General features: G+C 32.4%; 2 protein-coding genes and 1 long non-coding RNA gene across 3 annotated transcripts; all 3 read right to left on the bottom strand.

The window, feature by feature from the left end:
• Positions 1-8,967: 8,967 nt before the first annotated feature.
• Positions 8,968-13,897, bottom strand: LOC122609766. The gene is made up of 5 exons (XR_006325390.1): positions 12,706-13,897; positions 11,985-12,152; positions 11,572-11,850; positions 10,918-11,138; positions 8,968-9,955 (listed from the first exon to the last, which is right to left on the bottom strand). It is a non-coding gene; the product is annotated as an uncharacterized LOC122609766 (long non-coding RNA).
• Positions 13,898-15,612: 1,715 nt separating this feature from the next.
• LOC122609994 (LEC14B homolog) lies at positions 15,613-19,016 on the bottom strand. The gene is made up of 10 exons (XM_043782962.1): positions 18,764-19,016; positions 18,162-18,613; positions 17,941-18,060; positions 17,769-17,846; positions 17,443-17,613; positions 17,209-17,286; positions 16,634-16,803; positions 16,314-16,472; positions 16,141-16,201; positions 15,613-16,049 (listed from the first exon to the last, which is right to left on the bottom strand). Exons 2-10 carry the CDS (start codon positions 18,528-18,530, stop codon positions 15,897-15,899), a joined length of 1,359 nt encoding a protein of 452 aa, XP_043638897.1. The 5' UTR covers positions 18,531-18,613; positions 18,764-19,016; the 3' UTR covers positions 15,613-15,896.
• A 1,381-nt stretch (positions 19,017-20,397) lies between these two features.
• LOC122609995 (cytokinin riboside 5'-monophosphate phosphoribohydrolase LOG8) lies at positions 20,398-23,248 on the bottom strand. The gene is made up of 7 exons (XM_043782963.1): positions 22,997-23,248; positions 22,647-22,744; positions 22,501-22,531; positions 21,800-21,899; positions 21,656-21,726; positions 21,407-21,550; positions 20,398-20,799 (listed from the first exon to the last, which is right to left on the bottom strand). The coding sequence occupies exons 1-7, from the start codon at positions 23,105-23,107 to the stop codon at positions 20,704-20,706; spliced, it is 651 nt and encodes a 216-aa protein (XP_043638898.1). The 5' UTR covers positions 23,108-23,248; the 3' UTR covers positions 20,398-20,703.
• Between the last annotated feature and the right edge of the window lie 4,265 nt (positions 23,249-27,513).

Genomic DNA, 27,513 nt, shown 5'->3' on the forward strand with positions numbered 1-27,513 from the left:
CATATATTGACACGAAACCACTTCCACCAGAAATTAGACTTCATGAACTTAATTTTAGACACCAAAAACGTGACTTAACCATCTTCCATGACCAAGACACGACCTGTCAAAGTTAACAAACCGAATCTGTCTAGATTCTGAAATAACCCAAACTTACTGTTTTGAAGACTACTACAACTAATATTCATATATAAACTTTCAAATCTTTGCAACACCTATTTATATCTGTTATTATAATTTCCATGCCTTCATAATTGAATTTCTCTAATTACATTAATTATTATGATACAATAAATACATAAACTTTTAACATTAATATGATTTATACTTCAAGCTTTTGATTTAACCCTAAAAAAAACCGTTTCATTCATTATTATAAATTTGCCATAATATATATTCATCAAATAGGTTACTTATAAATAAAGATTAATAAATAAAAAGATATGCTTATATATATATATATATTATGAAAAGAGAAAAGATTAGTAATTTACCCTAAGATTGAAGATCACTCCTTAGATACCTTGGCAAAATAAAATAAATATATATTATAAAAATTTTACCATATATTTTATATGATGAAAAACCTTTTAAAACATAATGAAAAATTAAAGTACAGTTTATAAAACTTGACTTGATGATGATTTCAATTTGTTTTTGTGGTATTGTACTTGTTCGACGCATAAGCACAAGCTAGTTTATGATCAATTTAGTTTATATTTATTATTATGAAGATAAGTTGTTTGAGTTTGTTCATAACTAGACTTAATCCATTACAAGAATTTTAGTAAGATTGAAATTCCTTTTGACCTACTTTTCGATGGTATCTCACTTGTTAAATATTCCTTGTATTTAGTTTAGTACATGTTTCATAAAGATACTTAGTTATCCATAAATTTGATTCATGACATTATAGTTATACTTATATGTTTTAACATAAGTCGGTTGCTTACAATTTACCACAGTGATGATGGGATGGTCATCCCACTTGATCGAACTGATAAACAACAAGTACATTATTATGAGCTTCCATTAAAACTTACTAACTCATAAAATGTCATTGTTACTTGTCAGCTTATAACTCCGAATAGCCAACGAGTAATGTTACTGCTAAAAATGAATATGACTAACAACTACGCGTCTAAAGATTACGGGGATAGTTATAGTCATCTACGTTTAGGAAGGTCAAATGTCTAGTTACTAAACTATTGGAATCCAAGTAATAAGAGTCACATACTGGGATGCACACAATTATTTCTATGCTTGTTATACTATATAGGCACATTGACTAATCAAGAAATTGAAATGTAAGTTAGAGACTATAATAATTTACCAGTTTTGTTGACGGATGTCACAGGAAATGATTTATGCAGCTAGCTGCATGTGCAGTTCTTAACAAAAAATTACATCTTAATCTATTTAAATTATAAATATACAATCCCTTTCTGATTTTCACCTTGTTGCAGCCAAAATGGCTGCAGTCGACTGCAGCTATGCTAACCCCATTATATTATAATAATAATATAATAATAATAATAATAATATAATAATAATAATAATAATAATAATAATAATAATAATAATAATAATAATAATAATAATTGTTTGGAGAGTTTTGTCCCAACTTTTGAGGTTAACGTCGAACTGAATCGAATGGCATTTACATATGGCTACAATGTCGGGTTTGATGGCTACAATGTCGGGTTTCCTTATCTTGAATCTTATTAGTTATATGTATCACCTTTAGAATTTTATTTTAATTAAAAAAATATAAGATTAATTTGAATGGAGAGATAGACTCAAAAAGAAAGATTAGAGGTGCCAAGTGTACCCAACCCTTCTTTTAATTATATTATTACTAGTTTTCAATACTCCGACGCCTTGGGAGTACCTATTGATGGAAGAGGGGCTCTAAGCGATCACGAGCGAAGACGTGTAAATATGCACGGCTTGACTTAATTTACTTTGTAATAAATAAATTGCTAACCTAACACGTGCACTAAAATAGGCGGCTCATCTAAATTTTCATATACTTAAAGTGATTATATTTGTAATATTCAAACTATTCATATATGTGATAAAATTTAAATCTAAGTAAATAGCAATGTTTATTAAAACTTATAAAAGAATAACGTCAGAGATCTTAAATGCCGCTAATAATCATATATAATGTTTCATGCGTTATGTAGTGTTTGCCTAATGTTTCTTGTTCCATTTAACCTCGAATAGTTTTTGTTTTAAAGTTTTTGTTAAACGCAACCAAAATTTTAGTTAAGGTGAATTAAGTATACCATAAATTTCAAGGGGTACATTTCGGAGTACACATGGACAACGTTCGAAAAAAGATTAGTATGGAAACAAAAAATAAGATTTTATCTAATTAAGAAAACATAGATACGTAGGATTCCTATTAAAGTTATCTTTTATTATTATTATATTATTATTATTATGTATAATTATTTTAATTTTAATATGGAATGTTTTTGCGTTTTAGTAGAATTTATATTCATTAACATAGACTAAAAAGACACATGGCATTTAAATATCACGTCAAGTGTCAAAAAATCTTATAATCCTATTTTAGTTTATTGATAATTAGATAGATGATACACTCCTTAATTCGTAGTATTTTTCAAAGGGATTGGTTTTGGTCATCATTAATGTTTTGTTTGTTTTTCTTGAACAACTTGATCCACAAACAATCGAAGTTTGCTGGTTATTTATGTCAACGTGTTAATTTTATTTCTTTGGATTTTCTTAACGTATTACCAAATACCGATATCGCAAAAATAAAATATGTTCAATTTTCACGTAAGAAAAATAATCATAATATATATATAGAGTACATCGGGTGTTAGATCTAGTGTGTATATATATATGGGATGATAATATAAGGCTGTTATGTATCTAAGCTTTGGTGTCGGACAATCTTATATTCACTTTTACCATATATATAGGGGTTAGGACTTAGGTATTGTAAAACAAGTATTAAAGTAAAACAAGTAAGACAAAATCTTGACCCTTAAATCATGGTTAAATTGATGCACGAAGATTCACGAAGCAATTGATACATAATGATTTTCATGTGATTTTCAATGAAGAAAACATATTGTTTTATTTTTTTATTTTAATATTTGTTTTATTTTACCTAAAGCCTATATATATATAATTATAGACTTATTTTATACTTTCTTTTTTTTAGAACGAGAGAACCAAAACTATAAGAAAAAATAATGGAAAGAAGTCAAAGAACCCTAGCCCGACACCATAATAGAGATTTCTTTATTTTTCTTTGCAATAAAAACTGAAGCAATAAAGATCTCTTTATCGTTCTTCAAAGACAACAATTAGTGATAAACAGTGAAGATTTCTTCATATTTATTCATTGACGGTAATTAGCGATTAGCGAAGAACTAAAGCAATAAGATTTTTATTGACTTTATTATTCTCATTGATAATTAGCGAAGAATTAAAAAGATGAACATTTTTCATTGTTCTTCACAATGAATGCGATATATATATATTTAGAGTGTAAATTATTTATGTACGGGAGTCTCTTGGAGTTTTCTCCCTGACAACCATCTCAGCGTGGATGTAACGGGACCCGGTTTAGACAACTGATCTCCACTGTTGAGATGGTCTCTTCCATTTGATGGCGGGAAGTGTGTCAGCGTCGTGAATGATATACACCAGTAAAAAAAATAACAATATAAATTTTTTGGCTTTCATTATGCATCGTGATCGTTTTGTTTCACTTTGCGACTAATTATATATATAGGTTTTTAATTATTAATATATGGTAAAAATTTAATTGTTATATGGTTGAAATTATTTATAGAGTATTTTAGTAAAATTAATGGTTGTAAAAAAATGGTTATGATTAAATGGTGACCGAAGGACAACTTAGATTTGCCCGGCCAGTAGGTGGCTGGCGTGCTTCAGTAGCTCAGCGGTAGAGCGGCCTTTTATCTAAAGTTCAACAGGTAGTGGGACTTAGTAGTCGCTGGTGGTGGAGGAAAGGCTTTTAGTAATGTTTTCCGAGTTTAATTTGAAAAATAATTGATATTAACACGAACGATAAGGGTAAATATGCCTAATAATGTGCTTAAAAGTATGCATAATGTATTCAAGTTTTGACATATGGATTCCAAGTCTTTATTTTCATAATCTTTACCATTGAATTTGCCATTTGACAATCCTTCCTTATCAGACATACTTCTAGGCCTATATTTTAAACACATAAATCATTTTCCTAACCCGAATACGTAATGAATGATATACTTTTCTTAAAAAAATGTCGTCACATTTTAATAATAAGAATAAAAGGTATAAAGCATTGATGACATAGAGAATGACGTTGATTGGAACAAAAGTCCCATCGGTTGTGGTCATATCTATCGGACCATAGCATGGTTGATTCTTGAGCATCTGGAATTTCAGTGGATGTTCAATCCATCTCAGCATGACTACTCAACTTTCTGCATACTATACTACTTTGACGTACACCAGGTAATTAAGAATTAAGAAGATAAAGATTTCCAACGATCTCACACCCACCCAATGACCCAATTATTTTCCAAACTTTTGGAACAACTTTTTTAAGAATATAAAGCATGCACCCATGTGATCACATCCTCCTCTCCTCGTAAATGTAGTAAATGATTTGATTGGGTCCTAGACTCTAGTTGTACATGCCATCCTCCTTTCGCTATCAAACTTACATTTTTAATTACTACGAGCATATTTGTTAAACTCTTACGAGTCACGAGTCGAGTCGATTTACACAAAAAACGAGTCGACTCGTTGGGTGACTCGTTTTTGTCCAGACTCTTACGAGTCGCTATTTGAACTTGGACCGAGTCACGAGTTGTAAACTTATAATTATTGTACTTTGATACTATGGATATATATTATATATTATACTGAATTTGCTACATTATTTTGAGTGTAATCTATATAGTTTTGATCATTTTATTGTGAATTTAAAGGAAAACGAAATTGGTTTTTATATATATAAACTTATTTTATATTAAAAAATTTACAGAACTTTTTAAAACTCCAATTCATACCAAAAAGTTGAAAAATAACAAAAGCAATGTATTGGAATTTACAAATTGCACTCACTCATCCACCTATTCATGTTCTGTACGACATATACTTACACATACTACTACCTGACATATCCTATATATATAGCACTATAGCAGCCACTAAGAAAAAAGGGTATTTAAGTAATGTTAGATGCCAACAGCTTCAAGCTTGTTTCCAACGCCAGGGTATGTAGCGTTAAGCTTTAAGCTTTTTCTTACGATTTAAAAGTTTGAAGCTCTTCTAACCAAACAAGGCTTTTTAATAGATAGGAGCTTTTTGTTAAAAGCTTAAAGCTTGAGGCTCTTAAAAGCTTGCCGCCAAACATACCCTATGTCTCAAAACTATTAGATATGTAATATTTTGGTAAATTTATTAAGATAACAAACTTATATTTTGCTTTAAAGACGTTACATATATATAATTTTACAATATTATGTAGTACTTGTAAATGTTCCGACTCTTATGAGTCGAGTCACATTTAAAGTCACGAGTCAAAAAATTATATTTTCGAGTTGAGTCAATAACTACGAGTCTACAACTAAGACTACGAGTACTAGCCAAAGGCATGGTAACATTTTGGTGTTAAGACTTAAGCCAAAGCCTCATTACCTATATATATATATATATATATATAATTATGGATTCGAATCTTAAAAAATTTGTGTTAATAGCTTTAGATAATAGAGAAATACCAGCGCGATGCGGCGGCAGCGACGAGTGGTGGTGATGGCGGAGGTGGTAGCGATTGATGGTGGTGGCGACGTCAAGTTGTTTAGGTTATTGATATAAAAGGGTTACTAGTTATTTTAAGAAGTTAAGGATAAATATCATAAATTAAATTCGTTAAGAGTATTATAAATATTTCAAGTAGATATAACCTTAGGGAATTCTACCGGGGATCGAATCTCACTTAACTTCCTACATTTGTAAAAGTAGATTAGTTTGGGTTTTCGAGAGTCATGGGTTTCATCTCAAGCATGCGTAGTTCGAGTTCCGCATATGTTCAAATAAAAAGATATTATAAGTATTTCAATAGTACATCTTTTCATTCATATAAATAAAAGACAATTGTTTCTAGAAGTTTTTATAAAACAAAAATCTTAAGTGTAAAACTCATACTCCATTCTACAAGGGTTTTTAAAAATTATGACATCATAAATTATTTTGATTTTTTTTAAACAAAAATCTTATGTGTCAAGCTTATACTCCATTCTACAAGTTTATATATATGATATATAGTCAATGCTAAAATACTTTATTCTATGGTTTACAATTATTATTGCATTATTTGATCAATACTTTTCATAGCAATTTTTTATATGTAAAAATAAAACAAACTTGGAATTATTACTTTTAGTAAACATTATTGATTATTGATTAGCAAAATTTGTCTTAAAATGTACGGGTTGAATCCGAGTTATTTAGTTAGTATGGTTAGTATTTTAAGGTTATTAATTAATTAATTGGTTAAAATTTTTTGAAAGAAACGAATGTCATATGGATATACGGAGTAGATATTAATTATCGATATTATGAAAATGTAAGGACTTTTTGCTATGCCTTTTTCATCCACGCGTCATACTATATAAAACATTCATTATCATATCATCGATTCATCGATGTTTCAAAATCTCCAAATCCCGATAAGTTGCATATGAAACACGAATATATATCATTGCACTCATCTCTTAATTCGGTATCTAATATATGTTAATGGATGGAGATTAAGTAAAGTAATTAGTGATAGAATAAAGTACATCAAGCACTTGCAAATAAAGGATCAATAAAGAAATTGATAATCATGTGATTCTAATCAGACAAAGAGGCAAAATAATAATTTCGTGTATAAAAGTAATGTAGGGTGCAAAGTATGTTCCATTCTTTATGCCCAAAGAATGTGACATATATTCCCATTTTATTAATTTCAATACCTAATTAATCACTTTGAACGCATACTTGAACATTGGATGCATACATTATTTATTGTACGTAAAAATGTAACCTTATTACAACTTGCAACTGATATACTCGATTTCGATGAACACCAACTTTATACAATAAACTAAACTTACAAATATAATAAAGATTCGTGCTCATCCTGTCGATATGAGAGAGACTAAATGACTACATTTCGGGAGATGTATACATATGCTCTTTTTTTTTGCAGCAGACTTATTATATTTAAGAGTACTGTATATACAGAGAAAGGAATATGCATTTCTTTTTGGTTAACTACCTTATAATTAAGCTGAAGTTCAGCTTTTAAAATAATCATGTTCCAAATTGATCGAGATTGTATATTTCGACGAACCACCCATAATCGATAATAATCCTAAATCAAAAGAAATATGCATTTCTTTTTACTTACCGGAAACTTTCATCAACAGCTTATATTTTACAAAGGAAATCTTTCAACATTGAAAAAATGTAACTTAGAAAAAGTTTCTCTTTTTCTGACATCTCTAAGCCATAACAACTATAGTCTATACATATGAAGTTGTCAAATTATAAGATAGCTCCCCTGAGATTGCAAATGTCTTCTTTTTCACTATTGTCCACATTTTGCAACTTGACTGGAAATTATTTCCAATAATTAGAAGCAAGAACCGAGTTGACTGACCATAACTTGTTGACTTCAAAAACAACTTGTTTAATGGGAGCATTTTTCTTTAACAGTAGGATATATTTTGACGACTTGAGACTCTCATCTTTATATGAGCTTTGTGTTCTCATTTTTATAAGACTCTCATTTTCATTATGAGTTGCGGAAAATATTTACTAGTTTTTCATTTTTAACTTTCTAGAAAATGAAAGAAGTTTTCTATCTCTAGAAAACAAATAAAATTTTTGAAAACGCGTTCAAAACCAAAAAAAGAAAAACATATGTGAGATTTTCAAAATTTAAAAAATGGAAAAAGAAAAGTGGAAAACAATAATAAAAAAAAAGTGTTTTTTTGGTTTTTCATAGAAAGATGGAAAACAATGTTTTCTGTTTTCATGGAAATTTTTTCTAGAAAAATAAAATTTAAACGCGTTTCTTGTTTTCTATGTTTTTTTGGAAAATGAAAATGGAAAACAAGAGGGTTTCTTGAGCTAAACACACCCTAAGGGCGCGTTTGGTTGTAGAAAATATTTTGTAGTTTTTCATTTTTAATTTTCTAGAAAATGAAAGGGATTTTTATTTTCTAGAAAACAAATAAAAATTTTAAAAACACGTTCTAATTATAAAACTAGAAAACATGTTAAAGATGTGAAGGGATGGGGAGAAATGAAATGGAAAATGGAAAACAAGAGAAAGATGTTTTCAAGTTTTATGAGGAAAAGTAGAAAACACTGTTTTTTGTTTTCTTGGAAAACATTTTAAGAAAACTATAATTAGAACGCGTTTTCTGTTTTTCATGTTTTCTTAAAAAACAAAAATGGAAAACAATGGGTGTTTTCCGCAATCAAACACCCCCTAAACCTCTATAACTATGTCTCGACAACATCGAGTGTAAATTGATAGCGTAATTTGTTTCTTTCTATCCTAGTGGTCTTATAATTATAGTGCCAATAAGGCTCTCAATCATGGTTTAAATGCAACAAGATTCAGTTTCTTAATATTAAAATACACTTATTTTTAAAACAACAAATTATAAACTACTACTAACTATTTAAATATATCAAATAAACACACCATTATCTAGTTTGAACCTTGGTCTTCTCCCCAAGAAGCCAAGGCCTCTACCACCCCACCTAAATGGTGATGGCTAATACATAATTAAGATACCCAACTGGAATTACTGACGAGCAATAGGGAACGGGCCCTGGCCGGGTTTGTGGAAGTCAAAGCCAACTATATTTGCACAAAACAATGTCCAAAGTTACTCTCAGAGCTTAATTTAATGACCGTTGTAAATGTACTGATATATATTACTGTACAAAACAAGAACCCAAGTGTCAAGCATGACGAACACCACTCATTGACGTATACTGTCGCATGGTCACAAGTTGGTCAATAGATGATGATGAACGCTGAAAACGTTCACGACAATAGTATGCAGATAACAAACTTTCTACAGATACATGGCCAACAAATATGTCCAAAAAATTCAAGGTACAATACAACACTAATTGTCTTACATATGATGACACAATAACATATGCACACCAGACACTTCACTTTGAGACAAAATGCATGCACAAATATAATCCCACTCCTGGTTCTGTTTTACGGGGACTTTTTTAGTTAACTCGATTCTGAGTTAGAAATAACCTCGTCACATCTCACATGATGATGAGCATAAGGTTAACAAGATACCGGCTCTACTCTCTAATGATTTGGTCATGGAGTTTGAACCTTGAAAAACCTGAGCTCCCCGATTCAAGATTAACTTTAATCACGCGAACCAATAGTCTGATTCTGGAGTTATGCTCACTGCTATTTATGATATTTCTTTGACCACATGCCACAATATCAAATTATAAAATTTAATATTGGTTATTCAGTTTCTTGACGAAGATTCACATCTGAAGATCTGAAGCACTAGTAGATCTGATGTTGCGGTAGTAGCTAAAGGCTTATCCTTCGCCTTTTGCTGTCCTACTTTCTCGCATGCTTTGGAGAAGTCAATTCCAGGTCAATCATCCCTTCAGGTGTCTTGTCAAAACAGCATCCACTGAACGTACATGATCTTGACTCGAGCTCTATCTCTTTGACCGCCTACTTTTGGATCAGGGTTCAGCATTTACCATTTGGGTTGGAGCTTTTGCAATTTCACTTTCTATCAAGAAACCAGGATATCAGTGTTGTCTCCGGCTTTGTATTCAGCATGACCATACATAGAATCAGGCAGTTCGGCTGTTCTTGTTGTGATACCAGATTCTATACTCCAAGTTCAAGTTGTATAAACGATAACAATGAGGTATATTGATTGTAACAATGTAACATGTATTTCCTTTTTCTCTATCATTATTTGTGACTATTTACTTTCCTCCATACACAAAGTTCTACCAGTGGCTCGAAAATTGGGAGGAGAAGTAGTTAAAAAGTATGTATCTAAGGTTAGACCTTAACTTAAAATAGACTAAGCATTTTAGGTGATTCATAGATAGGTACAGTCAAGTGTTGACTTCTATATATGAAGGGTCAACCGACATTGTGGAGCATAATAATGAAAATACTCTGGTGCAAGTTTAGATAATAAATTCATGATTTATCCCACTTTTTTGTGATTTACTTATCTTTCTTTTGAATCCTTTAATTTTCATGATCGTAGAAATACACAATTGTTCAATTACATTTAAGTACGCAGTATTATTCTTTCTTGACAGTATTTGTAAGAAATTCAACAGGCTGACAAGCATGCCACCATCTTTAGATGGCACCACTGTGTTTGCCAGTTGATTATTTGGTACAAATACGGGTAATAGAACGGATAATACTGCACACTTAATATTGATTAAACAACTAGATATATCTATAATCAGGAGAATAGAGTACGGGGTTTAGAAGAAGGAAGAGTAAAAGTAAGAAATAAATGGGTAAATTATGAGTCTATTTATGTTCTTGCAACAAAGCACTCTTATCATTAGGCTCAACAACTTCAGTTATCGCTTTACATATGGAAATCAACACTTGACTGTAGCTACCTAATGAAACACCGAGACTAACGCGAGTATATTTAAGGTAAAGTAAAATCTTAAATGTATCACTTTTTAATTAATCCTTCTCCCAATTTCCGGTCTACTGGTAGAACTCCTAACATAAAGGAAAGTCATTGTTCACAATAATAAATGACTGAAAATAAAAACGGAAATCCATTTCACAAGGTACAATCAATTTACCTCATTGCAGTTTTTCATGCTAGCAAGTAGTGGTTTGGGCATTTAAAACTGAACTGTCTTCATTTGCCCCGGATAAGCAACAATGTCCAAACCCGCAATAAGAAGAGGGTGGGGAGGTGAGATGTACACATTCTTATTCCTATCCGCGGATAGGGAGACTACTTCCAACTGGACCTCCGGCCGACGTGTCCAGCCAAAGTGTCTGAGAGTAAACAATATGCCTGTGAAACATACACCTTACATATTAAAAGAGAATGAGAAAAAGATATAACTTATAAGCTCGTAAGATGCATAACTAAAAAATAATCATTAGGTGTGGCAATTTTCACCATTTTGCATATATGTAGGTCGGTTATGATCTCAAATGGGTCGAATAACCTTTTTAGCTATTAGTAGAATCAAAAGGGTTGGAAGTCTCCCAAAGTTCTATTTTTAATGCATAACACCTCCCAAAGCTTTAGATTATATTGGCGTAATATTGTTTCTGTAATCATGATCAACGCACTTTTAATATAAAGATATGGCCAAAAATCTGTCAATGGATCAAATTAACAAATGACTTGTCTCAACCCAAATCTGCTACCTTACCGGGCTGACCCTCCCATTTTACAACTTAGCATAATTAAGATATTAAAATAAATTTGATAATCATACCACTGCATCAGCCTAAATTGCAGCCATTCCTCTAAGAGAATGACAAAGTGGATCGCCGTCACCCTTCAAGCAAAGGAACACTACAAGAAATTCACGGCTTGAGATATCCAGTTCTTCAAGAGTACCATCCTCAAACAAAGAAGTGCTAATTCAGGCCATGTAATCTCATTAATGGGAAATAGATTGACCAATATTTATCTTTTTACGAGAGATAGTCATATCCATATTTCTCTTCCTCCCTTTCCTTTGGTTTGGACTCTGTTGCACCAGGAGGGTTCCCTAGTTTTCAGCAAGACCATGAGCAGAATCAGACGATTTGGCTGATTTCATATTACTCAGGAAAAGACTCAAGGAGAGAAAGGAAGAAAAAAAGGAACGGAAATAGGAAACATGAGATAACTTTGAAATTAGACCTTTCACGAACTGAAGCCCGTTCGCGAACTGAAGCCCCCTCATCACATATAGAAGTCAACACTTGACTGCAGTCGTTTAATGAAATATACAAAAAGGTAGGGTCTAATCTTAGCTGCATACTTTTTAATTCCTTCTTCTCCGGATCTTTGGGCTAATAGTAGAACTCCCTGGATAAAGGAAAGTAGCTTATCAAAAAAGAATGACCGGACATATTAAAGGGAACTCATGTCACAACCAAAATAACTTGCTGTCATGTTTCATGTCATTGAAAGGTTCAAGTGTATACACTGAAAGTCATTGAATATGCCACCTTGGTGTAAAATAAACATCCAGTACGGTTAATAGCCACCAGGTGTTTATCATTAAGAATAAAAAAATAATTAAGCAAAAAAATAATAAATTAAGCAGGAACAGAGGACACACTGTCCATGGTTTGCATTTAGGGCTTAACAAACGTAAAATCAAACAAGGGTTGATATGTTGGAGCAGAAAGATTTTATGCGCAAATAAAATCAATTCGGCCCAAATATTTATATTGTAGTGATAGCAAATTGGGCAACTCTGAACAATGGACATGGATGATGGATGCTTATGGTTCTATACTAGATCCATAAGATAAACAAAATAATGGCATCGTATAGGCCTGAAGATCATCAAAAACTGATATTGAAAAAAATATATAGAATACGGCAAAGCTAGACTGTTATTTAGTGGTGATACCTTGATTAAAGTTGTCGCATGGTAAATATATCACACTCAGGCACCAAGGTTGATGATGAACTTCCCAAAATCCTGAAGATCTACGCTTTTGAAGCTCTCTTTTCTCTGAAAGCACAAAGCTCCCCGATCATTGAAAGTGATCTGTCTTGGGATGTCCACCTCTATGTGTTACTCTGCACTCCACCTCTCTATATCTTGAAAGGCACCCTCATTTCATGTTTTATAGCACAAAAAACTAGCCTATTCCACCCAGATTCTCATCTACAATAAACTGCCAACGCATCCTGAGTGTGCACACCCAATCATAGAGTGACACGTTGCTAGCCGTCCAATCATAGAGTGACACGTATGGATCATCCACGAAACAGCAAGCGTACTCCAGCTGGATTTTCTATTACAAGAAAGTGCCAACGCATCCTGCGCTAATACGTCCAATCATAAAGTGACACGTTGCAAGTTGTCCAATTATAGAGTGACACGTATGGATTATCCACGAAACAGCAAGCCTACTCCACCTGGATTTTCTATTACAAGAAATTGCCAACTAATCCTGCGTTAATACGTTCAATCATAAAGTGACCCGTTGCAAGTGTCCAATTATAGAGTGACACATATGCTTTATACACGAAGCTTCTAGTCTACTCTTTATATTAATTGCCACCTCATCATCAGTTTATATGCGCAATTATGGATAGACAGTTGCAAAACCCTCAAATCATAGAGTGACACATATGTTATATTACCCGAAACAACTACCCTATTCGACCCGTATTCTCTATTGCATTAAAAGAACTCATACTTAATATATATGCACAATCATAGAGTGACACGTTGTCAGCGATCCAATCATAGTATAACACATAGGATCAACAGTTGAGGGAAGGAGCCTACGTGTGTAAACTTTCACTTGCATTTTGCAAAGTGGTTCTTTTCATGACTCGTACCATCACAAATTCCCAATAGCTCATTCCTCTAGTCTAACGCCAAAACTAACCCAGAGTTTCTCAAGCTTTCATAAACCATCTCACTAATGTGCTACCAGCATTCTACTAATTTGCTAATACATTAATTATTAGCTACACAGTTAGAGGGTCGGTTCATAAGTTTCCTATATAACTTCATCGGAGTATGCCAACTTTTAGCATCAAAATTTCACCATATATACTAAGAAGCTAAACCTCCATTCCTTATCAAGAAAGTATTAAAACATTTAGATATCATATATACCTACTATAACAAAACTGAATAGGAAACAATCAACACAAAAGAGGCATTCGATTGTGACGAATAGAAGGAAAATCAAATCTTCGGACACAACCACAAAGTTCGACAACCATGAAAATATAACTTGTGAGACACTTTCTCGCCTTGTAAAACCAACGATATGCATAAACATTAATCACGAGCTTCAAATGTAGCATTAGTAAACACTAAACAGGCAAGCGGATGAGGTTTTTCCTATTCGTGTTACTTTCGAGTTGTCTTAGACGTAGTATTAGTCAAATCTCAAATCAAGTTGTTGGATGACCTCCTATACTATATGAAATGTATCTATCTATATCCATACTAGCTATTTCATATAAATATTATTAATCGTTTTAGATACATTACTTTTCATCAAATAAAAGAAAACCATTTCTCATATATCACAATAAAATGCTAAGATCAATAATTTCCTAAAACTATAATTTAGTAAAAGATACTCGCATTAGGTATTTCGTGATATAACCTCGTCGTCGTGATTCAGATGGAGACTGGAGTAATTGATTTCGTAGTCATACGACGGTTACCGGAATATTGTGCTCCGTTGAATCGGTGATACGGCCGGTCTATATAGGAATGGGAGCTCGGCAACTCGCTACAAATAGAAACTTTTTTTTAGAAAAAAAGCAGCCCAACTATAGGCCCATTTACAGTAGTACGAATAGTCAAATAGAGATATCTAACTATCCAAGTAGGGATCCTATCGGCTATCGGTACCTATACGGTACCAAACCAATACCGAAATCAAAAACCCCCAAATCCTTTACCGAATACTTTATCGAACTCTCAAAACATTTTAAGTATTTTATGTAAGAAAAATTCAAGTACTTTATAAATCTATAATTAAAATTATATAAAACATAGCCCGGGGCTATCTTTTAAAATCTATATACACGAGCATGGTACCCGCGCAATGCGACGGCGATAACATTAGTTGTGATGTGGTGGCGTCGGCGTCAAGTGGTGTTGGTAATTGATACAAAGATATTTGATTTTTAAGGATAGTGAAACATAGGGGTATAATTTTTATATAGAAGTATAAATAGATGTATTATAAAAAGTCTAAGGGTATTTATGAGATTTTAAAGACAGAATTGCTTAAAATAAAAAAGAGGATTTTCTCTTTATTAAGTAGTATAGATATAGATATAGATTAGGCATTCAAAGGTATATAAAACAGTCTATAATTAAAAGTAGCAGATGATCACGTTTGACATTTAAAATGATATAGATAATAGAATGAATAATCTTTGGTTGATATTGTAAATTTATTTCGACATTGGTTATTCTGATTAATGGCAATTGTGATTCTATTCCGATTAAAAATTCAATTGTTTTCAAAATAAATATAAAAAAAAAGAATGGGAATTATCAATGACATAAACAAATCAAGAGCCTTTGGTAATAGAATGCGGTAACTTATGACAGGCAACTTGTAAATATGTGTGAATTCAATATGGACATGTATAAACGTTCTTTAAAAGGAAAAAAAAAAAAAAAGAAAGAAACAAAAGACAAACAACCGTAGACACACACAACTTTCGACCGGAAACCAGAGGGGTCTTTTGGTTTCCAAAATACGTAAGAATTTGGTAGAATAAAATTTTAAATTTTTGATGTTAACCTAGCATGACCAAGAAAAAAAATCAAAATCCATTCCACATACATTATTGGAACCAAACGGGCTAGTGTTGAACATAGTGTCTGACACAAAGCACAAAAGTGACAAAACATTTCCCTAACATGTATACAAAAAAGTGTGTCCGCTGATTGATGGAGCAACAAGGATTGAAAGTTTGAAACCATGAAAGACAGCAGGCTTAGAGTACAAATACAACACTTGTTGCCTACCATATTGTGACACTAATATATGCACATGAGACTATTTATTTTTAGACGTGATACATTGATGAAACAAACCACCAGTCTCAGTTTCGTTTCTCAGGCAACGGGCTTAATTCCCAGTTAGCAATTGCCCCATCCCATGATGAACTGCCAAGCATAGGGTTAAAAGGATGCCAACTGCAATCCCTTACAATTTGGTCATGGTACCTCAGCCTTGCAACTTTAGCTCCTGTCACCTGATGAAAAGGCATAACAAAAAAAAAATGACTTTCTAAAAGCAATTTAATATTATTCATAACAATATGCAAAATTAAAGATGACAATTACCAGATCGTAGATATAAATCTGGCCATCAGCAGATCCTGTGTATATGTACTTTTGGCCGGTGCTGCAATGGTGGTTGTCAGAAGGTTTACACAATTACACAAGTTAATCATATATATATATATATATATATATTTTTAACCACGGGAGGCCAGTAACTTTGTCATGAGAAATACCTATATGATGGGGAGAAGTAACATCTTATGAGTGTGCGCAAGACTCTATGACCTCTATATGTCATGAGTGATTGATCATTTGGATGTCTACGGTTTCTCAAGTGTGAGGGATATTCCATCCATCTATAATCCCACTCAACATGTGTGGGGAGTGAGTTGCTGCATCACATAAAACATAATCACAAGTTCATGACTACATTAATGACAATGGTAGTTTGATAAGAACAAAAATATAACACGTTTTAACTGATTTTGCTGTGTTCTAATCCATACCATATGCAATAAAGATATAGAGAGGGAAGAATATGAAGGAGGCATACAGGCGAAAATTGGAGGACATTTTTCGAATATCCCACAGCTTAATAGTCTGATCTTTTCCATTCGAAATTAGATAATGGCCATCTCCATGACTATCAATAAATGTAATGCCTTCAAGATGTCCAGTGAGAACACCGGATTCTCGTGAGCCAAGACATCGCCTATCCCATACCTGAAGTAATTAAATTGTTTAAGGAGTAGATGGTAACAAAATAGATGCTACTATAGTGAAATAATGGTTAGTCCATAACAAAAAGACATTATGTCTTGCCTGTGTAGCAAGAATAGTAATGATAAAAGGTCAAGGTTTCATATGATTCTAAAGAACAATATCGAGATTTTAGGAATCTGCTTAATTTTCAAATTTAAACATTCTCTAATTACCTTAACATAGGCAGTTTTACGTCAAGTTTGAATCTGCTTAATTTTCTATTTTCAAGATTCTCTAATTACCTTATCATAGGCTAGTGTCAATAACTCTAAAGTAAAGTGTAGGCATTAGTCAGGTGCCAATACCAACGGGCATTACAGGTAAAGACTAAAGTAACATATTGATAAAACATAATTGAACAATTACCTTAACGAGGTGATCATCACTCCCAGAATATAAGACATGACCAGCTTCATCAGCAAAGCAAACAGAATTAACATCAGACTGCATAATTAAACAAAGATAGGCTGAGAAAATAACAAGGAACAAACAAAATAATAAAATCACACATAAGCCCAACTCGTTGAAGATAAGAACGCTGATCAAACTTTTTTTTTTTTTTTTGCAGTTTGTGTTAGTATGCCATTGGTTATATCATACCGTGTGTGCTGGTATGCGAACATTTAACTTGTTGGCTGCAAGATCGTAAACATATATTGCATCATCACTACTTGCAGCTACAACCTCTCGCCCATCTGTTGAAAACTTTACAGAAAAAATCCCAAAGGAGTAATCATCATCATCAGAAAAATCCAAACCCTCGTGTATCTCCTGCATATAAATGACACATTAATTGATTAAACCACATAAGAAAAACAGGAGGTCGTAAAAAAAAGAACACACAGAAAAATGAAATCATCACAACACTTTGAATCAAAGTGGCAGTATTTTTATAAAACAAAAGATATTGTATTACAAATACATACCGTTACATTTGCAACAGAATCAGTCATAGTTGAACCAATGTCCACTATGTGGACCATAGGGGACATACTAGAATAAACCTGCGAATAAGAAATTTAGCAGAAACACCATATGAAATACATTATAAAACCAAAATGCCGACATGGAAGACATGTTCATCTAGTGTTTACTTACAAGGAAACGTTGATCGGGTGAAAGAGATGTATCTGTTATTGTCCACCGCAGGCTTCTAGCCCGGATGTTTTTCTTAACTTTCCAACCACTATCGACATTATATATCTTAATATCACTATCCTGTGTACAAAAGTATTAGACCATTATCCTAAGATTAAAAATAATTAGCAAAAACATCATGACTGCATAACATTATAAACAATATGGCTTAAACGTTGTACCTGAAATCCTGCAACAAAAAGAGTACCGTCGGCCGAAAACTGAGAAACATAAGCACAACTTGACATTCTATCGATCAAAGAAGGACCGTTGACGGGCAAATATCTACTCGAAAGATGACACCGGTCGGATGTAGTAAACCTACTCCTCCCACTATAATTACCCTCTCGCCCTGCCAACATTTTAACAGGGGAAATAATAGGTACCCCTTCTGACTTCCCAGGCAACATTCGGCCTAAAAACCGATGGGGTTTTGAACTAAGTTTTGTAGCTACTGCGATATCCGATAAGCCCTCATCGGCGGAGGGCGCCCTACCGCCTATCTCACTATCCGGCCTGCACCTATTAACCGACTTTCTTGACCTACTCATTGTTTACACAATTTTCCTAACTATTCCAGAACACAGCTATTTACAATTGCTGAGCTATATATGCATTTGTAATATTATTATTCCTGAAAGCAAAACACAATAATTCCTAAATCATGAATTATATGTGATTTAATAATAGTATATTTTATATGTATAATGATTACTAATAAATGAATACAAACATTAAAAGCGTAAAATAATAATAATAATAATAATTAACAGCAACTAATTACCAGATGATGATGGTGAAAAGATATCATCATTTATAAATAACATAAAAAAGATGATGATGGAATTGAGATGGTTTTTAATATAGGGAAGGTTGAAGAAAGTGAAGGTGAGTAAGGTGACGTGGAAGAATCTGAAACGTGCGATTGATCATACGGTGGATTGATGATGATGATGATGATGATGATGGTGAAAGACTATACCCATATATCACCCATTGGAATGGAAGTAGTGAATATGTATCTTTTGTGTCGACGTGTGTGTTGGTTTTGATTAACTGGCGAGTAGTTATGAGGAATTTGTACTCTGTGGGGGGTTGACTCGATCAAATCAAATTTTGGGGGTTTACCTTTTATATATTTTCAAAAACAAAGTTTGATATTTTGATAACGAATGGATAACACTTGTTTTAAAGCTTTTATAAAGATTTTTAAATTAATTTTTAGAAGAATTAATCATTTTTTTTTTACAAACATTTATCTACCAATATACGAGTATATTTTTTGTTTTACACGGTAGAGGTGAGTAGGTTTAGTTTGGATCAGTTTTTGACTAAAATTGAAAATCAAGTAGTTATAATTGGTTTTTTAAAATCTAAAACCTTTGGTTTTTAATATTTTCAGTTTCGGTTTTTTTGGTTTTTGTCTTTTTTGGTTCGTTTTCTTTTGTTTTAGTCGATTTTTAACTATTTGTGGATTTGAACTATTGGTGTAAAAAAGATTAAAGTTTATATCATATGATTATGTTAAAACTTCAATAACTTATTTAAATAATATCAGTAACAAAAATAACACAACCATAACAATAAAGCTGTCAAAATAAGTTGAACAAACTTCAAATATTTATTTCAAATAATCTTCATATATAACTTTTTATGTATTTCACGTGTTGTTTTAATATGCAATTGATTAAACCCAATTGATCTTGTCGTGTACTTTCACATAAAACATATAATTAATATTATATTGTATCCTAACAAAAGCAAATATATTAACATATTTAATGATCATGAGTATTAAAAGGATATAAATACTAAATTATATAAACAATATATAATTTTGTTCGATTCAGTTTTTAATCATATGCAACCAAAACATTCGATTTTTAGAAATCCAAAATCGAAAACCATTGGTTTTCTTGGTTTTTGTTTTTTGATTCGGATTTTTCGTTTTTTATGATTTTACGTTTTTTTTATTCGGTTTTTCTCACCCTACTATCTAGTAAAATATGTATATTTATGTATGTTTTAAAAATGTTGTAATCCAGGTGTTGTCATGATAAAGTTGATACAATCTAGGGATAATGATAAAGAATTTTTAGCAACTACTCGTATAATTATTCATTCGTTCAGTGATAATGATACTTGAATACACAAATTTTAAGTGTTATCATGATAAAGTTGATGCATTCGATAGACATGTCTATAATGATCTTGAATTTTCGAACTCTAGTTTATCATGAGAAAGCCTCGACCATTATTATACAATCCCATATGGCCATATGACATGTCTTACTAGTAAAAGGGTATCATAAAGGTACATCAAAAAAGTGAAAAACATACAACAAAGTAACAAACACCAGCACATGATGCATTCCCCATGATACCAAGAAATGACCAAACCATCAACACTGGAGGAACTAGATAACAACATACAGTCCAATTTCTTAAAAAAATGTGTTCACCAAGAAGATGGTCAACATTGACCCTTTTTTTCTATTATGTGATTTTGGCTGTTCGAAAGATGAACAACGCATATAACAATGAATCACACAGAAATTGATTGTTCCTATCAACTCTATTACAACCAAACACACACTAAATAAAAAGAGGACATTAAACATTAACTCACTAAGCATAGTTTAAGCACACAAATTCAATCTTCAATCTGCAAATTTAAGGAACCAATGTGAAAATGGCACCACAATGGAATTAAATAAATTTGGATTATCCTTCCTTTCTTGGATAGTTTCCGAGTTGTTCCATTTGCCCCACTTGCCAGCTCTCGTGAGGTGCGACATGCTCATGCTCAGGTGTATATTGCTGGCCATGGAGAATAAGCAATTACATGAAAAGGCAAAATTTTAGAAAAGATAAATAATAGATTACCTTTTACCGAATCCCATTCAAAAGTGGCTGTCTACCACAAACAGTTCATATTGTTTATTGCAAACTAGTAAAGTTATTAACTTTCCCAGGGAAGGTGATTTAGTTTTGCCAGAGAATAGAGGTGGCAACTGCATTTCATACACTTACGAATGGCTATATTATCTCAAACGGGTCAAATCAAAACAACTAGGAAAATAGAGAATGAGTTAAGCAGGCTGGGGGTCGCCAGCAGTCTATTATTCAAACACATAACTTCCTAGATAGATGTTCAAAAAACAACCTCCTAGATCATTATAATTCAAAAAACTCAGATTATTTTTGTAATAATATTGTTTGTGATCAAGACTAACACACGACTTAACGGTTAAATGAACAGAAAAGTGTTTGTCATGCCCATGACCCATACTTAAAAATTATCATTTCAACCAACCCGTTTCAATTTTATTATCCAACCCGCCCATTTTGCTATTTGCCACCTCTAGTACATAATATACTCCAAATGAGAACATTCTGGTAAAAAAGAAAGAAACAGAAGAGGTACCTCCATCTTTTTAAGTAAATCTAAAGCATTTGAAGCCGATAAAACAATGTCCCTAGCACCTGGCTTGATGAAACCTTCCTTGACTCCATTGTCAAATAATGCAAGCAAATTGTTATAATACCCATCAATATTTAGGAGGCCAACCTGGGAGAAAAAAATTAAAAGTTTACCGAGGCACCATGCCCAAGGAAATCAAACATGAAACAATTCCTGCTCAAGTAACTCGAACATCAAAAAACGACAGCTCACAGGTTTCTTATGAATTCCAAGCTGCGACCATGTGATCATCTCTAATACTTCCTCCATGGTTCCATAACCTCCTGATGTATATACACCATGAATTCACCTTTAATGTATAAAAATGAAGAAGATTGGACATGCTTTTAAACATACCAGGAAGTGCAATAAAGGCATCAGCTTGTCTAGCCATTTCCGCTTTCCTTTCATGCATATCTGAAACTATAAGTACCTCTCCAACAGGTTCTCCAGAAATCTATCAAAATTAGCAAATTGGGGCTATCAAGAATAAGAACATGCAACAAACACATTTTAGATCATCCCAAACACAATGCATAGCTCGAGATCTTTTGCTTACATGCCAGCATAGAACTACCAATACTAAAAACCAGATATATAATGTATATTATGCTTAATCTTTAAATTACTTTATAACATGGAAAATGTCAACTTGACCTCTCTAAATTAAAATTAGATACCCCATGTTTTAAGAAATTTTACCACTTTTGTCTCTCCACTATTGATGACCTCCAACAGTTATATATTAGTCAATATAACCATGCATCACCTACGCTAAATTTAAAAATATATATATATATATCCCTCAACATTCTCTTCTGCATCCCACCAAACATACCCCAGCGTGATCGGGTCTTCTAGTTGTATTATCTTCTACTATTCACCACAACATTCTCAAATAATAACTTAAGAGACTAATCAGAAAAAAACCCACCACAATAACATCTCACAAGGACTGTGTTGTAGAAACCATAATCTAAACTTGACCATTTATCATTCAAATGAAAAGCAGAAAACCAAGACAAACTGAGAATTAATACAATTTCAGTTGGATATACCTCAAGAGGTACAAGAGCTTTAGGTATAACCCTGCAAGTAAGTATCCAACACGATTTCGTTAAAAACCACAATACATTGATAAACAAGCTCAGGTAATAAAAGTTACACAAGGAATACGGGATAGTAAAATTTTTTATCATATTACCCAAGAACATGACAGCCTCCATCAAAAACTCTTTGAGATATCATCCCCATTAAACCAACACTTCCACCACCATATACCAAGTCTATCTTCCTATTAACCTGTATATATATATACACATATATATATCCAATATAACCACAAATTCAATCAAGAAAACAAGTCTTGAAGATACAAAAACAAACACTCAACTCACTTATAATCACAACACTTAATCGAGAAACACAATATATACTGATTGAAAACACAAAAATCCAAATTTATAAAAAAAATAAAAAAGTATCTTTCTCGGAGACTTTTCATCAAACACTTGGTGGTGTACACCAAAAAATGAAAAAGGAACAAAAAGATACCATTTCATCTCCCAACAGAGTAGCAGCAACACTGAAAACATCTCTATTACCAGGATTACTTCCACAGAAAACACACACCCTTTTGAACTTGCTCCGTGAACCTCCTTCCATTTTAATTTCAATCCAAAACAACAAAAAGAAAAAGTGTTTATTCACAGTTTGCACATTTATCTTCTTTTAATAAAACTCAATTACATTACATAAAATATATTATACGTGTCATTTAAATTATTTTATTTATAAATAATTGAAAAAACAAACTTTGATGTCATATGGCAAAAGTAAACCCACAAAAGAAAGCCCACATGCTCAATTTAACCACCTTATTTAATTAAGGAATTACGAGTATATTTTATAGATATAAAAAAGTAATAATAAACAAAAATGGTAATTTAATTACAGTATAATTTTTTAAATAAAATACAGAACTAGTAACCTATTTTATTTATGTGATCCATCGTTGCAAGTTATTGTGTGATGGGGTTGGGCCGTGTGACCCACTCTCAAAAAGCCCGAAATTTATTTGTGTAAAACAAAAACTATTTATACTTTCAAAACAAAAATTAATTTGTTTTTCTTTTTAAAGAGTCCAAATTTTATTAGAACTGCAACAGTTACTAAATCCAGCTTTACAACAGCTGACTCGATAACTAAGTAAGGAACATGTAAAAGACATCATATCGTATCAATCTGCAGCCACCAAATGAGATTTTGCTAAAAGCCTAAAGAGTAAGACAATTGTTCTCAAAGCAAGATTAAAACTCCACGGTCAGATCTAACCTCAATTGACTAATCACAGTCCTTAATTTCTCAAAATTAATTAAATCAACCCATGTCTAAATTAATTTACACATTTTGGTTTTTCCATCACTAATTTACACTAACCAAATTTTAAAATAATTTATTTACACTTTTTGGTTTTTCATCACCAATTTACACTTTTTGGTTTTCTGTTACCAATTTTCACTGTAACCCAATTAAAAACAATTAACTTACACTTTTTGATTATCTATCACCAATTTACATTTTAACTCAATTTAAAGGTAATTGATTATTTATTACATAAAGTCTATTGAATAACAAAATATACTTATTTGTAATCAAACTAATTGTAATATTATTGTTATCAGTAATTGTAATTGGACTATAATTAAGATAATCATCGTTTTTATTAGTGATTAGAATCTAAGTATATTTAGGATACAGATCCTTCTTAATTTCTTATATAAACCAAACTCTACAAATAAAATCACAACACATGAAATTACTGAAAACCTATGACAACTGCTACTTTTATTGTTATTAAAAAGCATAGATAACAAAAACAAACTTACTTTTTTGCAAGACATCAATGAGAACTTGGACAATTATGTAATCAATGTTAAGATATTGCTTATCTGGAAGAATTTGTTGTAATATCCGCAAATTTTGACCATTTGACTTTATTCGAAATTTGACTAACAAATTAAATTAATAAGGTAATTGCATGCATTTTGAGAGTAAGTAGCTAGTGATGGACTCAGCGGGTCGATATATCGAGTGCTATGTGACACGAGGCTAAACAAAACGATGACTAACTAGAAACTTCACATGGGTCAAACCCAAGATCCACAACCCACACCCATGACCCAACCCTTCCACCCAACCATATCCCCACTCACTCTCCCAACTCTTCCATTCCACCCATCCATTCATTCACCCACTCTTCCATTTCTCTCTCTAAAATTCCCTCTTGTTAGAGCACATAAAGTGCACAATTTGTTGTCCGATGCAATAATTCTAAAAGGCTGAGAAATTCGTACAATTATGCTTACGAAGTTTAAGTTCGTAAGAACTATTAACTTCGTACATATATGCCTTACGAAGATTAAGTTCGTAAGAACTATTAAGTTAGTAAGGCCCAGCCCGTTTGTATGAATTTGACAGCCCAGTCTGTTTGTACAGCCTATAAATATAAGTCTTAGGTCACGAATTTAGGTTGATAATTTGGTTGCAACAAATAGTCATTCACTAGGTTCTGGAGGTAGAGATCTATACCTCGAGATACCGCCCAAACTATCACGATTTGTCTCAATGATTGTAATCCGTAATCATTGTAGATGTTTTTCATACGGATTCATCTTGTAATCATATGATTAATGATAGTATTTTCGTGTTTATCTCCTGTTCTTATTATCTTCGTGTGTGTTTATCATGATAATCATTAATTAACCCTAAAAACGATCATAGACGGATTCCACACATCTATGATTGGTAGATCTCGTGTTAATCGATCCGGGAACGTGCTGAAACACGTTTTTACACCTCCAAGAACACTCACTTACATATATACCTCTCCCTCTCTAGATACTATCACTTTTATTGAAATTTAAGCAAGATTAAAACTAGAATAATAATCATCATCATCTTCTAAACAACATATCAAAAGATTGAATCTTCAAAGTGCAAGAATTCTTCCATTCGGGTCAATTTTTGGATTTGAGCATTGTGGTGATTTTTGGTAAGTTACATTTCACTCAAATTCATCATTTTATGTTTATTAACATGTTTCTGGTTAAACCCAAGTGTTTTTTAGTGCAATTTGTAGGTCAAAATCGAAATGGGTCAAAATTAGGGTTACAAAATGGGTAAACTAGGTCAAATCCGAGTTTAAGCATGAAGGTAGTGTTATGAGTTGAGTTTTGAAGTGGGTTGTGTCTAAATATGTCCATACAAGCTTCCCAAAACGAATCCAAGCTCCAAAATCCGATTTTAAGTAAGTTAGGGTTTTTGTCAAAAGTCAAATGACTCAAAGATGAATTGGGCACAAATTGGCCTTACAAAACGAAATTGGGGAAAGGGTTATGTTTAATTATGTCTAATTATGAATAGCCCTATGAACAATTGGATTAGAATCATCACAAACCGAATTAATTGAGTAAATTAGGGTTTTGAGTGATTTTGGGGTATATATTGGTCTTGGATTTGTAAAATGAAAGAGTTTTTGATGATGGATTTATCTAAAAGGTGTTGGTAACATGATTAATGGCTTCCAAATGGTTCCAAAAGGGTCAAAACAACTTTTGGGTCGAATTAGGGTTTCCTAGGGCTTTTATTTGAGTTAAGAACGGATTTGGACAAGTTTTGATGTTATATATCGAGTTTGTGTTGTGGGTTATGTTCATTTATGCTTGGAAAAGAGTTTGGAAGTGTCTCCTAATTGATTTTGAGGTCAAAATGAAGCTTGGGTGCATATTGGGTCGAAATGGGTGCAGGTTTTAACGGTCGTTAGTTTTGAGGACTAATTCTGACAACAGTTCAGAACCAAGATGAACAAAGTAGAACCAAGATCCGTTAGTTTTTAACGACCGTTAATTACAGTCCAGAACCAAGATGAATTAATACTAATCATAACCAAGATGAACTAGTCACAACCAAGATGAACAAATCAGAACCAAAATGAACAAATCAGAACCAAGATGAACTAGTTAAAAACCATATGTAAAGTCTTGATTTGTAAACATGTTATGTACATTAATAGGTTGTGGGCACGGGACGACTGGACGTTTATAACTCAACCTTAACTTCTCATTTCCGATCATGGTGAGTTCCGTAGTTCCATACTCGATTGAGATTCGGGCTGGAAAGTGCACCCATACGTGTTTGATTATTTGTTTGACTTATTGATGTGTTTCATTTATGCATTCGTTTATGATTGTATATTGGGTGATTGGATGATGATTAGAGTTGTGGTTTGATTTGTGGAATACGCATATGATTGTGATATGATGATTTTTTTAGGATAGAGGTACCTACATGGAAGTAGGTTTTTTTTTATAAGTTTTAAGTTTAGTTTAGAAATAATAATAGCCGGGATAGATTAATTAAAAGAAAGTATAAAGTTGACCCACTGACCCTTTGATCACATCTTTGCTGCCAAAATACGATATTTACACCTTTTTCTTTAGAGATATAAGGAGTATGAGGTAGTGCGAAATCTTAACTCTCTATTTTTTTTTTCACTTTTTACTAAAAAAAAAGTTATAACCGTCCATATTTTTATTGTCGCTTTACATTGGCTTAAGGTTTTTCATTTTTCCATTTTCATGCTAGTATACAATTAAAGAAAATATCATCCATTGGGCATTGAGGTAAAATATTCATTTTGATACAAATTAAGTGACAAAATTAATTCACTAAGATGTCAAATGCGATGGTCTCGATGCTCACGCCCATCGTATCCCAACCAAGCTTTTTTGGTATATCGACTATACCTACTATTTGCAGCGATAGTCGCTGCAAATAGTGCGGACCTCCTGTTTGTAATGGCAAATCTGACAAAAAATAGCGGGCCCCATGTCAGTAATCGTTACAAATAGTTGGATATGGACAAAAACACCACTATTTACAGCGATAATCCAGTTTAATTACCAAAAGTCTGGTCGGGATACCAGCCCCTTTTCTCAACATAATTTGGTCTAAAATTGTGTATCCAAACTTCCAAAATTATACGTCTCATGATATGAAAAGATGGAAGT

The sequence above is a fragment of the Erigeron canadensis genome, chromosome 8, assembly GCF_010389155.1.
Source record: "Erigeron canadensis isolate Cc75 chromosome 8, C_canadensis_v1, whole genome shotgun sequence".
Taxonomy (NCBI): Eukaryota; Viridiplantae; Streptophyta; class Magnoliopsida; order Asterales; family Asteraceae; genus Erigeron; species Erigeron canadensis.

What these genes read in the sequence shown, in the direction of transcription:
- LOC122609994 (XM_043782962.1), bottom strand. Translation starts at nt 18,530, where the DNA reads ATGAGTAGGTCAAGAAAGTCGGTTAATAGGTGCAGGCCGGATAGTGAG. An exon ending in ATGTCCTCCAATTTTCGCCT is followed by an intron (nt 16,473 to 16,633) that starts GTATGCCTCCTT and finishes TATGTGATGCAG; the next exon opens with CAACTCACTCCCCACACATG. An exon ending in AGATTTATATCTACGATCTG is followed by an intron (nt 16,050 to 16,140) that starts GTAATTGTCATC and finishes CCTTTTCATCAG; the next exon opens with GTGACAGGAGCTAAAGTTGC.
- LOC122609995 (XM_043782963.1), bottom strand. Translation starts at nt 23,107, where the DNA reads ATGGAAGGAGGTTCACGGAGCAAGTTCAAAAGGGTGTGTGTTTTCTGT. An exon ending in AAGCTCTTGTACCTCTTGAG is followed by an intron (nt 21,900 to 22,500) that starts GTATATCCAACT and finishes TAATTTTGATAG; the next exon opens with ATTTCTGGAGAACCTGTTGG. An exon ending in TTGGAATTCATAAGAAACCT is followed by an intron (nt 21,551 to 21,655) that starts GTGAGCTGTCGT and finishes TTTTTCTCCCAG; the next exon opens with GTTGGCCTCCTAAATATTGA.